This window comes from Pteropus medius, unplaced genomic scaffold (assembly GCF_902729225.1).
Source record: "Pteropus medius unplaced genomic scaffold, Ma_sr-lr_union100, whole genome shotgun sequence".
Taxonomy (NCBI): domain Eukaryota; kingdom Metazoa; phylum Chordata; class Mammalia; order Chiroptera; family Pteropodidae; genus Pteropus; species Pteropus medius.
In genome coordinates, this window is record NW_024355206.1 from 4,986,248 (window position 1) to 5,000,843 (window position 14,596).

Here is a 14,596-nt window from a genome sequence, read left to right on the forward strand (position 1 = left end):
GAATCACATTATAAATATGTATGGTAAATCCGCTCCTAACACAAAAGAATTTTTCTAGGGGTATTCCAAATAATGAATCTAGGTGCCCCGAAAATTTCCTGAAGTGTCAGCTTTTCAGCATTTAAAATTTCTTCTGACACCTGTATACATCATCCTTGCCTTGGAGCTCCATTCAAAACAAAACCGAGATTTTTTTATTATGGCTATATGGCGGCAGATGAAGACGGGGAGACACCTGCTTCTTTTTACTCTGGACTTTCCCGGATGGGTCAAATCTTTAAACACATCCCTGATGTTTCTTGTCTGTTCACGCCGTCCTTCTGTCTTTGAATCGCGTGTACCGATGGAGTCCTGTGGCCACAGGCTGTGCGTGGAGTGTGAGGTCTGGTGACTGGAGAAGAACCTGAAATTGTCCATGCTCTCGCTGTTGCTCGTGGACTCATGGGATCATCCAACTCCCCCCACTTTTATTTCGATGCAGGTGGCACACGGGCTCCTGGGGGCCCTGCTCAGCTACCTGTGGCGTTGGAATCCAGACCCGAGATGTGCACTGTCTGCACCCCGGGGAGCCCCCCACCCCTGCCGAGGAATGCAGGGATGAGAAGCCCCATGCCTTACAAGCGTGCAATCAGTTCGATTGCCCTCCTAGCTGGCACATTGAAGAATGGCAGCAGGTATGACAGCCTGGTGACTCCATGGCCAGCCCGCCACCCTTGGAATCGTGAGAGTCCCACGCTGACCCGCCTCCCTTTGCCTCCTCAGTGTCCCAGGACATGTGGCGGGGGGACTCAGCATCGGAGGGTTGCCTGCCGGCAGCTGTTAACGGATGGCAGCTTTCTGAATCTGTCGGATGGATTGTGCCAAGGGCCCAAGGCGTCGTCTCGTAAGTCCTGTGCCAGAACCGACTGCCCTCCACACTTAGCCGTGGGAGACTGGTCGAAGGTAAGCCCCGTCCCCACCTGGACCGTCCCTGCCTTCTGCTTCCTCCTTTGTTTCAGCCTCTAAGTCTTTCTTCCCCAAGATGAGAGCTGGGAGTCGGGTGCAGTGAAGTCTCCACTCCCTCAAATCATAGAGCGCTTCCCAGCCTTAACTCACAATCGTTATTGCATGTCAACGGGGAGCTATTTCCTGAGCATCCATATGGTCTTCCCATCTGGCTGGCTTACGGTGTCCTTGAGGCCAGCGGCCATGAGATGGCTGACAGGTCCTACAGAGCTCCGAGTGGGTGAATACTCTTCTCCTCAAGAGTCTCTGCACGGTCAGGAGAAACACAAAATAGTGTTGAAGTCATGATCTCTAGAGAAGCTCAGACCTGCAGACTCAGGACAGGAAAATCATTCAGTGTGCGGAGTCTCGCTGGGAGGCACAGTAGACAAAAGAGAAGGCGACCCCCCCCCCCCGCTGGGTTGGACCTGAGGCCGGTCAGTTCCCTAGGCAACCATGCATCAGGGAAAGAGCAAGCTCCTGCGAATTCCAGAGGTGACACAGACCTCCGCCAGCCCCAGCCAAGGACACCTCTCTAGGAAATGAGCACTGCGGGGGAGGAGCAGGTGTGCCCACGTAGGCAGGACAGCAGAGCTGGCCTCAGCCTTCGAGACCAACAAGGACATTCTGACTCAGGGCCAGTCAGGCACACATGCTGCCCAGCAGTTTGGGTTTCCTGCTGGGTTCGTTTTTTTTTTTTTTTTTTTTTCCCCTGTCAGTTGAAATTTCCTCTCATTTCAGAGTTGCTTTGTTTTGGCAAAGACTCTGACCCCAAATTGCCACCATCCCTAAAGCTTTGTGCCAGACTGGTTCCTCTGCCACAGGACGGCTCACTTAGGGACAGCCGTCTGTCTCGTGGTTCGGGATGAAGCCATTCCACGCTGGAATGGCCCACTGACCCTGGCCCCAGAGCCAGGCCTTTCGCCTGCAGCTGGAACCGTCCTCTCTCCCAGACACTGGCTGCGTTCACGGCAGGCTTGGCCTTTGCTCATTCAGTGGCTCATCGGTTTACCTTGATTTCCTTAGATCCAAATGAAGGTTTAGGCAGAAAGGAGCCTTCCGTTCTTATACCGCTTTCCAGGTTAAAGGAGCATTGACTAGTATACGTCAGTCTTCCCAAATGGTGGGTTCCTGTGATCCGGGTCCCCTGAGCCTGTTCTGCGGCGCCACCCGTGACTGACGCCCAGGGGCCTCTCCTTGTTCCTTATGCTCTGCACGCTGAGAGAACACCTGACCATTTTCCCTGCCTTCGTCATTCTAACTTCATGGCGTTCCTTGGTGTTCTTTTTCCTACTTACCTGACTGCATCTACCTCTCTGGATGGGTCTCTACCTCTGGCAACAGTTTCTACGTTGTTCAGTTCCATGTCACCGGCTCTCCCAATGGGGCGTAGCCTCATCGTGAGAAAGCAAAAAGGACAGCCTCTTCACCTCCATCTCACTCCCTGTCTCTGTCCGGGCACCAGCAACTTCACGCCACTGACCCCCTCCAACTTCGTCACCTCCTCTGTTCAGTTCCCGGGACCTGCCGACTTCCCGTTCTTGAACTGTACCCCCATGCCAAGGAGAAAGGAAAAGGTCTTTATCGATGAGAACGTTTACAAAGCACAGCTGTAGGCAAGTCTAGGACATCTGGGTTTCCAAGTGTGGCATTCTGGTGACTCACGAAGGCGGTGATGTGTTGGAGCCAGTGCACGGCCACTTGGGAGAACCAGCTGTGACTTTCCGCACCTTGTGCTCCGTGACACCAGGTCGACAGCTTGAAACCAGCCACAGCGGTGGTAATTACACCCCAGGAATTGGCAAATGTTACAATCAGGGCTCTCTGCTCCGAGCATCTGTTGCAAAACGTTAGCCAGCACAGAACTTCACGAAAGGGTTATTCACACACACACACACACACACACACACACACACACACACACACACACACACATAATATTAGTGATAAGAGAGTTTCAACTTATCAATGGTGCTGAGAATAGAAATGCCTTCAAGAAATTCCAGTCTGTGACTCTATTTTACAAAATCCGGAACCTCATTTGGGACATTTTGTCACCTTTATCTTGGCATTGCTGGGGGTAGGAAATAACCCGAGCTCTGGGTGAAGGTCCACTCTGTCAGTCATTATCCTGTAGCATTAGTGTGGGCTGGTCAAGGTCTTCAATCCACAGGCAGTAGCTCTCTCTGTTCAGGGGTTCCTTCCATGAATGCAAGAACACTCAGCTTTCAAGGTTTATTCTCAAACCTTTCTTTAACCCTTTTCTTATTACGTCGTATTAATTATGCATTTCTTATTACTAATTACTCTGTAGGTAACCACTTTTGTACTTGAATAATCTCTTTGTAGGCTCAATTTGACAATTAACGCTTATATTTTGACCCATTCAATATGTACCCAGTGCATTCAAGTCCATACGCTTTCACACACACACACACACGCACGCACACCTGAATACGAAATGAGGCAGATAGGTGAAATAATGTTTACGCTCGTGTAAAAAGTCCCACAAAGGTGTCCCATCTACAGAACTCTATGAAAATTGAGGGAAAACATCTAAGTCAGCCTGGGTCCCAGAAAGCGTTATAGAAGATGTAGCCTTCGAGCTGGGTCTCAAAGGAGAGTGAGGACAGTGCAAACGAGGTGTTGGAGTCAGGGACAGGACTGACTGTACGCAGAGGCACAGCTTGTGAGTTGCTCAGTCTCATGTGGCTTGGGCATAGGATGCACTGAAGAAGTAGCAGAAGATGAGGTAGAAAGGAGAGGTTAGGTTTATCCCTGTGGTCACTGAGGGCTGGTGGAGGGTGTTTGAACAGGGAGGTAAAATGCAGACTTTTAGGCATGTAATTCTGGCCACAACGTGGACAGTATATTAGAGGAGGAAGGGACGGACTGGAGCTTGAGAGACCTCGTTAGAAGGAAATGGCATTGATAGCAACGAGATATCGAAACAGTTGGGACAGAATAATAAGTAGTTTTGAAGGATATTTAGGAAATGTAACTGGCAGATTCGGTAATTGAATTGATAAGAAATGAGTGAAAAGAGGGACATCCCAGATTTCTGTCTTGGGTAGTTAATGGATATAGATGACATTCATTTTAAAAGTAGAGAAAGAACGTGTTTGAAAGGTGACTCAAAAGGGAGAGAAAATGAACTTACTTTTGAAGTCCATGTAGTCTGAAGGTCTGTAAAGGGATCAGTAGTGAATCGTAGCTCTGGAGAGATCTGCGCTGAGGTTATAATTTTGGGAATTATCCACATTTAGATGGTAGTCGAAGCCATGGAAAATGAATGCCACGAATTCAAAGGTATATTAAGAATAGTAGTTCCCTTATGAATAGTTAGAAGTCTTCCAGTGAAGCAAGATCATGCTGGCAGCACAGCGGTTTAGCATCCCAAACCTCTCTTTAAAAAACAAATAGAGCAATTAGGATTGCCACAGGAAAGGAAAGAACCCAGATGACAACTCGAACAAAAGTGATAAACATGGGTGAGGCCAAACCATATCCAGCGGCAGAAACTGTGTAGAAACTTCAAGTTTAGCTGCTAGAGATAAGAAAAAAAAAGGGGGGGTGGGGGACAGACAAGGCCGACAGCCACAGTAAATACTACCACCGGGAAATAGTCCTCCTCTGAATGGGACCCTCCGCAGGCAGGTCTGAGACCACCCAGTGACTGAGGCAAAAGACTGCAGGCCCCAGCGTGTGGCCAAGTGTGAGGAAGGGCATGCAGCCCGCTCGGGGCCTCAAGAAGTCAAGAGAGCATCAGAGCAACTCACGTCTTAAGGACTTCAGAAATACCCTGAGAAAGAACGCCAGGGGTGAAGGAGGAGAATGTTCAGAGAGCCTTGGGCATGGAAGATTCCGGAAGGCACCTCTTTTTGACACCAGAGGATGCCCTTGACAGGAGGGGAACTACCCCGAAACGCTTTCAAAAACCCACTCGTACGCTTTGAAAAGTACAGATTAAAAAATCTGTTTAATTTTAGGAGGAGCATCGGCAAACCCCACACGAAGATACTCTGAGATAAAAGCATCCATGACATGCCAATGTAATGAAACGCTGGCCTTGAGGCAGATGAAGATGTAACGTACCGTTACGAAATGAGCTAAAATAAGTGAGGAAAAACTCAGGAAACCTATCGGAAATAGAAATAGAAATGGCCAGAAATGTGACAAGAGAGCTGACAGCGTTCAGGAAAGAATCAGGAAAGTGAGGGGAACATTTTCAGAAAGGTAGACGAAATCAGAAGCAACACAGGAATGGCAAGACATAGTGAGTAAATAAGAGAAATAAAGGAGGAGAAAGAAAAGAGTCAAGGAGAAATGAAAAGGATTCGTGCAAAAAACGACAGATGGAAAAGACAGGGAAAGAAAACGCAACAAATATGGATATAATTAGCGTATCAGGAAGAAAAAACCAAAACGACAGAAGTATACACACAAGACTCGAATCGCCACCTGGAAAGTACGCGCCTTATCCCTGGGAAAATGGACCCAGAATGCTCCATATTAAGAGTTAGTCTATTAAAATGACCGGATTTTAAAGGTAAAGAAAAACGGGTTGGTGCATCCAGACAGAAGCACCAAGTCCTGTACTAGGGAAAGGAAATCAGATTAGCATCAGACTCAACAATGCCGCTTCACGCTGCAGAACAGTAGAGCGACGTATCGAATGTACTCAGAGACAAGAAATGCGAGCCAGGATTGCGTACCCTGTCACCCTGACCCTCAGGTTGAAAGGCCACAGACACGTACTTAGGAACATGCAGGAACTCGGGATGCACTATTCCCACGGGCACCGCCTGGGAAATGGCCCAGATTCCTATAGAGCAAACCACAGGGTCTTTGGCAGAGGGTGGCTGCTTTGTGAACTGCTGTTAATGGCGCCGAGTCTGTCATCTCTGTGTGAGTCGAATGTTCTCTAATGGCTGTCTTCCTTTGAACGTAGCAGACACGAAGTCACATAAGACCTCTAGTCATAAAAAACAATTTTTTACAAATGATCCTTCCATTCAAAGTGGGCAGAAAAAGTCAAATGTTTGTCGTTAGAAATGGCTTATGAGTGATGATGGGCGATTTTTATGTGTTATGTGAACATAAAGGACAAATGATTGTAGTCTAATGAAAGGTTAACACTAATTTTTACTACATGGGAAGCTCCGAGAGGATGATTTGACTTGTGAAGAAATTCGTCATTCGACAAACGATAATTTTAAATTATTTGTTCTAATGCTCCCAAAAGGCTTTTCACTGTACTGAAAAACATTAATAATTATGGCTTTCCATTAAAGATGACGATAAAGGCTTTTAAAAAAAAAATTCCATTTCCTTCCTTTGAAACCCAACAAAAAACCCACAAGAGAATGAAAAAGAGAGAACACTCTGTCTTTAGTGAACAATGAAGTGGCCACAGTCCCCAGCTGTAAATCATGAAACACACCTGCCAAAGACCATGAGCTCTGGCCCAAACGGAGGGAAGGCTGAGAGCTGACAGGCATTTCCTCAGGCGCAAGCAGGGTACACACTTCCCTGGCGGTGTGTGGGACAGTCCAGAAAGGCCTGGTCGACAATTCTTTGGCTGCAGAGACTAGGTGGAGGACTGTGAGCTTCCCCCCCAAAACTCTGAGAATGTCCCCACAGAACTGGGGAGGGAGAGCCGAGGGAGAAACCACGCAGGGGGCCTGCCCGCCAGGGAAGGCGGCCAGGGACGACGTGGTATGAGGGAAAGGGCAGCCATTGCTGCATCGTGACTCGGCAAGCCAGTGGCCCCAGAGCCTCTCCTCTGAGTCACGCTGACCATTGGAGCCCCGAAACCTGATGAGAGACGTGGGCAAAGGAAATGGGAAATTTGGTGACCCAGCGTTGAGGATGACAAACACATAGACTGCCCAAGCTTATCCCCCCGCCTGTGGTGGTCACGAACAACCAGCCCCATTCAAAGCTTCAGGACAAAATCTTCGCATCGAAATGGGGTTGGGGACAGAATTGAAGGGGAAGGAGGCGAGGAATGGAAAGGACAAGTCACAGCTATAACATGACATCGCCAAGCTATCACCCAGAGCAAAGTTCCGGCAAATAGGCTCTGTATTCCCGAGGAAGTGACAATCATAGCGCCTGAGGAGGAAGGTGGCTTAAAAATGAGATTTGAGTTCAAAAGTTGATTATCAGTCAATAGCAGGAGATAGACAACTGGAACCGTCGGGGGAAAACCGGCAAAGAAAAATTAAAAATAACATATAAAAGTTACATTATATGCAACAACAAAAAAATTAAAATGATGGAAAACAGAGAGATGGTGCTCAAGCTGGAGTAACTCGTAAAATGATACGAAAGGGAGTTAAGATGTACAGTCGGATTTTAGAGGCAGTGAGGGATGTGGAAGGCTGACGGAGGCGTTAAACACGAGCGTCATTGGTGTTTATAAGGACAAAAAAAAGGGAACAGAAATGTACGCAGAGACGATGAAGAGAAATTCACTTCCTTTAACAGAAGCTTTAACCTACCTGCGATGGTATACCACGTGCCGAGAACATACGACCCACGGAGACGTAGCTTTCTTACGGTGCTAGACTTTGTGGATGAAGAGCCCACGGGCCTCTGAGCAGAAAAGAGGCCAACAGCTAATAGAAATTCCCCGTCTGGCCTCGCATGTCTTCACAGCAGCGTTCAGCACAAGAAGACGAGAACCGATTCCACACCATTTGCAGGGAAAGACAGTTCCCAACTATTTTCTTTTCGTCCTAGCCGTTCATGGAGAAAGGCAGCAGAGGCAGAAGGGAAGGCTATTCTAACAAGCTCTGGATAAACCTACAGGGCCAGGATGACTCGAAGGGAAGAATCCGGAATGTGCAGGCCCGGATCACAACGAGGGAGGGTGGATAATTCATTTAAGTACAGAATTCAATCAGCCGGCAACTGCATTTCCGAACAGACTGTAAATATCAGTAATCTTGACACCTAAATAGTTTAGCGGAACTGAGGGGAGTTAGGAGGAGCGGTAGGAGGAAATGGAAATGGGCTCGTTTCTTCTTCCTTCTTAGCAGCAGCTTGACCTTCTTAAAAGTCAAAAGATGTCGTTAAAATGAACTACGTGGATCTCTTGTTGGTTTCTTTCGTCTTGTTTCTTAACTCTAGAAGGTTCTTTGGGAATCGATCCATTACGGTGAAAGAAAGATCACACATTCAGCAACTTTTTAAATTTTACTTTAGTTTTTTTTCCCTAATGTCCTTAATAAAATGGCGAACATACCAGATATAAAATTTCTAATACGCCTAATTAAAATTTCAAATGGCACGTACACACAGTGATGATCAAATTTCGATGTTACGCACATACGCATCAAATAGTAACGTTATTTTACGTACAGCCGTTTGGAGTGATTTTTTTTAAAAACTTTCCTTTTTATGCCTTTCTAGTTTTCGAATTCTTGGTCATAGGTCTGTATCATTTAAAAAAAAACAAATCAAAGTCATCGTACTATGTAAATAAATAGCTGAAAAATAAATTAGACATCAATTACAATGCCAAAAAAAAAAAAAACCCATGACAATAAATTAGCAGAAATGAATTACTATCTCAGAGAGAAGGGAAGGGAAAAAGAGCGGGAAACTCCAAATCTGGAAAGACGTGGGCGCCCGGGAAGTGGCTGCTCACTGGCGCAGCCGTGCATGAGGCTCCCCCTTGCTGGATGCTCTGTCCACACACGCCCCGCCCCGTCTGACCCGTCTGACCCTCTCGCACGTTTCCCCCATGCAGTGCTCCGTCAGTTGCGGTGTTGGAACCCAGCGAAGAACACAGGTGTGTCAGAGGCTGACGGCCAAAGGCCAGCGCGTCCCCCTCAGCGAGGCCTCGTGCAGGGGTCTTCCCGGCCCCGCCCTCGTAAGACCGTGCCACATGCCCGTGTGCAGCAGTAAGTACGTGCGGTCGCCGCTTCACGGTGTGCTCTCTCTGGTCGTCGTGTCTCGACGGCCTCGATTTCCAGATAGCTCCACGTTTATAAGCTGTGGGTCGAGCAAACCAAGCAGGAGTCAGAATTCTTCTAAGCAGCAAGCGGTACAGTGTGGAGGAAAGTCAGTTTTAGGGACTGTCCACACGCGGAGCGAATGCGTCTGGACTTCTACTTCCTCGAACCGCACCCCCCCACTTGACCATGACAAGTTTCTTCTTGTGTACGATCTAAGGCCAGCAAGGGAGAGAACATGAAATAACTTTGGTTTTTGAAAATGTCAGTTTGAGTATAATTTTTAAATAATTAAATTATAAGCAGTTATAATTGGTAAGCTATAACTTATATAAGCTTAGGGTAAGGGGTTCGTGTTGTGGTTCCATTATATCCCGAAGCGGATACGTATGTAGTAGCATTTGTATTTTAGGTGTGCAGGAGAGAATATCTCTTCGCATGTGCATGCAGGTGTGTCATGCAGGAGGGTGACAAAGGAGTTGAGGGCAGTGTCTCTACAGCAGTTGAAAACAGGCTGCAGAGTGGTGGTGGGAGGTGGTGCAGGGAGGTGGGGACCAGGCATCCTGGGAACGTGCAGCTTCACGGCCCATTTCCTGCTTTGTTTTCCACCACCTTGAATTATTCACCTATAAAATATTAATTACCTCGGCACCCTCCTGAGCTATGGTAAGAAAAAAGTCAGAAATTATTATTTTAATGTCACTTAAACAAAAAAAAAATTATTTATATATACATATCTCCTAAGTTTACCAACAACTTGCTTGGAAAAACGCATCGAAACAAAGAAAAACAATAATCACCTTTAAAAAAAAAATAGCATCTATTGAGCACTTACTGTGTAGTTTGTCTCATGCATTAACTCATTTAGTTCCCACAACATGGCGAGAAAGGGGCAGTCTCCGTTTCAGAGACGAGGAATTCAAGAGTTAGAGAAGGTATGAGACCCAGGATCTTAGCTGCCAGTTGGCCCCCTGGACCTGTTGACCACAAGTCTGTCTGACTCCTGAGCCCACAGTCTTAGCCACCTCTCTGTGCTGATTCATGGACAATGAGAACAAATTTTCAAAATCTTGAGATTCCAAAAAAACTGACATTCCAAGTTTTACAGTGTCCCGGAATGCAGGAATGTCTGTGGCATATGGGGCGGGGTCATGCTTTGAGCCGCTTATCGGTCTAATTTTTATTAATTGTGGATGGTTTTATGGCGGTGTGGCTAGACCATAAACTGCCTTAGAGGAGAGGGAAATTAAAGCAATATTGGCAGCTTCCTCTAAAATAATAACAGAATAACATGTGGGAATCCATCGTGGTTATTAGGGCATGCCGTGCGGTACGAGATGAAATTATAAATTATTATGGCATGCAGCAGAGAGCAGAGGAAAATGATGAGTTTTAAGGAGAGAAAAAAACAAAACAAGAAAAAAGACAGTAATATTTCTCCTTTGCCCCACCACATTTTCTAGCGTGCCAAACGTGTAGGTCATGGGAGCAGCCCGGAGACAGGAACGCAGGCTCCCCGCCCGGCCCCGCTCTGTCACCTTTGCTCCGTGGGCCTCGCTTGCGGAAACGTGGCTTCTCCCTGCCCCGTCGTATGGCCTCCCTTCTCCCCACCACCCTATCCCAGGGCCAAGGGCCGAGCTCCCGTTCCCACCGTCCCCTCTTCCCGCTCTGTCAATGCACCTTTTTCCCACTGACATCGCCTGCCCAGCACCGATACGGCTCTCGTCACGCCTGCGAATGCATCACGTGCGGAGCTGCAGGCCACTCTGCGCCTTCCGCGGGACACATCGCCGCCGGGTCCATTCCTCTTCCCCAGCCTTTGCCAACATCCACACCCGACGTCCATGCCGACGAGCCAGGCAGCACGCTGATATCCCGCTCTGACAACGTCATCAGTTCCGCTGACCCCTGTCCCCTCGACTTCCTCACTTCTTGACGCTCGGAATAGCTCCCTGCCCTTCCCCCCACGCCGCCTCTCTCCTGCCTGCTTAGTTAATGCCTCCCTGTGGCCACTGGGTCCTCCATACCTCCCTCCTGTCCCCGACCTCCCGCTCTTGCGCTGGAAGCGACCCTCTTAGCCGGCATTGCCGAGCCACTCACTTAACCAATTCTACAGGCGGGTCTTCACCCTCTTCCTCAACCCCCTGCCTCGATGGCCTTGCCTTGCCTGTCGCTGGCCCTGGTATCTTTCAGGTGGTTTTCGTTTGTTGTTTGGTTCCCTGGCCTGAGCTACTGGGATTTGCTAGAGGAAATGGCATCACCATGCTGGTTAGACATACTTCATATTTGTGCTACCTGAATCTAGCTGGGTAATAATGTGGTTTTTTCCTATTTCCTAAGAATCCCCTAGAAGTTTCACCGTAACAGCTATTTCCTGACTACTGTGCTGGCCCCATTTCTCTGTGGACAAACGTGTCTTTGATTTCACTAGGAATATCAAGGCCGCATGATATAATGTCCTTCTGACCTTCCGCTCTGCTTCACCTCAAATCTACCCACTCTGTTCTCTGGACTAGAAACACATGGTCTTTTTATAGGCCTACCCCGCCCCCCAAAGTCAGGAAAAGCCAAATTCAACTGTGATTGTTTTTTCCACTTATAGAAATGTGTCCTGATTAGTGTCTTGAGTTGAAGTAAAACCCGGCGTCTCTGGAGGAGTGAATTTTCTTGCTCTTTGTCTTGACCGTTAGGTACAGCTGGGTGGCGGGCAGGTGGGACCCATGTCTTGAGCTCCCCCTAGGGGCCAGTGGTGCACCATATGGTCCAATGATAGCCTCTGCCTGCTTCTTCCCGGACCTCAGGGGTTCATCCTTCACTCACATTCTTTCCTCCCTCGTATCTGGTAGCTGACGTTCTTCCCATTTTTGAAGGACCAGCACAGCCCTGGACTCTGCCATCCTCTTTCTCGGTTGCACTTAATCCCTGAAAGGTAGCATGACACCGTAGGTCAGATGTCACTCACTCGAGTTCAAATCCCAGTTCTCGTCAAACATCATCAGGCGGCAAAGGTAGGGGTGTCAAGTGGACAGGTATGTTTAGGGGAGCTGCGGGCAGCTCCGTGGGATTAGAACACAGGTTCTGGATGCGTGGTACCGAAGGGACAGCTGGCGCAGTCGGCGGTAGAGGGTCTTGAACTCCGTGCCGCAGGGTTTAGGTTTCACCTGGGAAGGAGATGACAAGGTCAGATTTTCTTCGGGTCTGTTTACTCCGACAGCAGGCAGGGAGTTGAGTTAAGGGGACGTGGTGGTGTCCTCGTGAGAGAGCAGGGGGATGAATTCTGCCTGTTTCAGGTGTCGATCTAAGTGCCTAATTCCCAACTAGAGTTGGGAGCTAAAGGAAGAGAGAGTGGCGTCCTTGGGAAAGTTCACCAACCAGCCCTGGGCCGGGCTGGGTGTGGGGAGTGGGCGGGGAGAGGTAGCTCTCATTCGTTGTCTTTGCTCATTGCCGTGGTGTAAATACTCCCCGTGTGGCTGATGTCCAGCTCCCAGTGTGACCTCTTTGAATGTGGAGTTGGTGATAGGTGCTAATAGCCTCACTGGCCTGAGAGTCAGTGATAGGTAGGGCCAGGTTCCCACTGGACGTCAAGGAATCAGGATGACTCCCTGTTTTCTGGCTTGAGGAGATTCATGGAAGGTGATGCCGTGAACTTAGGGACATAGGAATAGGGGGCTCTTTGAGATGGGATGGAGGAGACAGAGATAATGTGTTTAGAATTTAATATTTTCAAACTTGAGGTACCAGGAAGAGATTTCTAGTGAGCGGTGGACAGTTAGGTCTGCGGTTCCGGGGAGAGGTCTCGGCTAGGTAACCTTGGGAGGCATCAACCTTGGGAGGCATCAACCTGGAGTTGTGAGTTAAAATTACAAGGTCATCCAATGACAAGTTTAGGGCAAAAGGTAAAGAGAGAAAATGGCCGAGCACTGACACCTGAGGACAAGCAACAGCCAGCGGGGTACTGGCTGCGAACAGTGGTCAGAGACGGCCAGAACAAGGGCTCCCTCATGCAGTGAGCGGTTAAGAGTGCCTTGTGTCCAGGAATGGTCAAGCAAGAATACTGAAGGGAAGTATCCTACTTGTCACGAGGGAACCGTCGGTGGCCTTCCCCAGGGAGCGTCTGTGGGGTGGCGGGCACAGAAGCCAGACAGCATCTGCTCGAGAAGTGAGTGAGAAGCCAGTAGGTGGGAGCCCTTCCTTCAGCTCGGCCTGACGCTCGCTGTCCGCAGTCTTCCGTGGGGCCTCAGGGGCCTTCACACGCCCACAGCATCCCTCGCAGCCTCCTCTCGGTGACCTGTGTTCCTACCCTTGTGACGTCTGAACAGAACCCGAAAAGCTGCCCAGGTTCTTGCCAGAGCCCCACCCGAGCTTGTCGTGGCTTCGGTGCTAGTGGAAGGAGCGGGAAGCAGGTCCAGCCAAGTGGCCACGTGCAGGGCTGGGTGCTGAGGGCCAGGGTTCCAGCAGGGGAAGGGGAAGGCTGAAGGCTGCATTGAAGCCAGAGCCTGCTTGGGAGTGGCAGGAGGCGAATGTTGGTGAGACCACGTGGAAGCATCCAGCCCCAACGGCTGGGGCGGCAGCCCGGAATGGCACCCAGACTCCCAGTCATGGCACGGATGGGACTGGAGTGACAGCAGGAGTTACGGCAGGGCAGGTGCAAGCAAGGGGCAGAGGCAGCTGCCGTAAACGGCCTCGGACACCTAGAGCTGGCCTTTGTTGGAGGTGGCAGGCTGGCACCAAAGGAGGACATCTAGAAGAAAGACCTTTTTATTTTCTAGACAAGCCAAGAGATGCGGTGTTTCTCACGTCCAGCACGGCGGGAGAGCCGGAGGGATGGGTCGGTACCGCTGCATGGCCTGCAGCCCCTCCGGGACGATGCAGGGTGGATGGTGCCCCTGCTTAATCAGGCTTGGCCAGCGTTGCATTTAGGGGTGCATCCAGGTGCAGAGGGAGGCAGCCGCCCCAAAGCAGAAAAACGACACCACACTCAGGCATTGCTCTGAAGAAGTTCACAGAAGCCCCAGAGAGAGGAATTGGCCCAAGCGGTGGAGCCTGGCAGCCCGGCAGGGCCCGAACCCCAGATCACCCCTAGGCACGCCCACTAACTAACCGCTCTGCACCCCGTATGAGCAATTGCTACGGCAGGGTAGGCCATGGAAACATCTGAGACCACGGGGCCAACCATCCAGCAAACAGACACGTAGCCAGAGGCTCACCTGGCCACTTAGGCTGGTTCTCCACTAAGGCGGAACCCCACCTGCCACCTGCAGATCCCCCGGCCTGCCACCTCATCCCCCTCACTGCAAAATCAACCCTGAACACATCTAAGCCTTCCTGCAGATGAGCAGAGGGGTGCCCCTCGTCAGGGGGACAGCTCCCCAGGGCACGAGCGCTGCGGGTGGTGGAGGCCCAGCATATCAAGCATCCCCTTATCAATGGAAATATGTCACCATCGAACCTCCTGCCTCCCCCAACCGGGGCTTTCTTTGTAAAATAACTTGCATGTTTCCACGCAGTTCATTCAAACTTGCATGCTTTGCCGCTGAAGTCCTAGAGAGCCGTGACGGTCTACGTTGGAGACCGTCAGGCACATTTTAATTCTCAAATGTTTTTAAAGAGGAAAAAAGATATATTTGTTGGCTCACGTCGGCCTTGAA

At 49.5% G+C, this 14,596-nt stretch overlaps 1 protein-coding gene across 5 annotated transcripts in view; it reads left to right on the plus strand.

Annotated features, from left to right (window-relative positions):
* ADAMTSL3 (ADAMTS like 3) overlaps positions 1–14,596 on the plus strand; it is a 171,978-nt gene that overhangs the window by 126,359 nt on the left and 31,023 nt on the right. For all 5 annotated transcript variants that reach the window (XM_039858473.1, XM_039858472.1, XM_039858474.1 and 2 more), the window contains 3 exons: positions 482–674; positions 763–942; positions 8,744–8,897. In XM_039858473.1, coding sequence (XP_039714407.1) covers positions 482–674; positions 763–942; positions 8,744–8,897 — 527 coding nt within the window. The remainder of the gene's footprint in view (positions 1–481; positions 675–762; positions 943–8,743; positions 8,898–14,596) is intronic.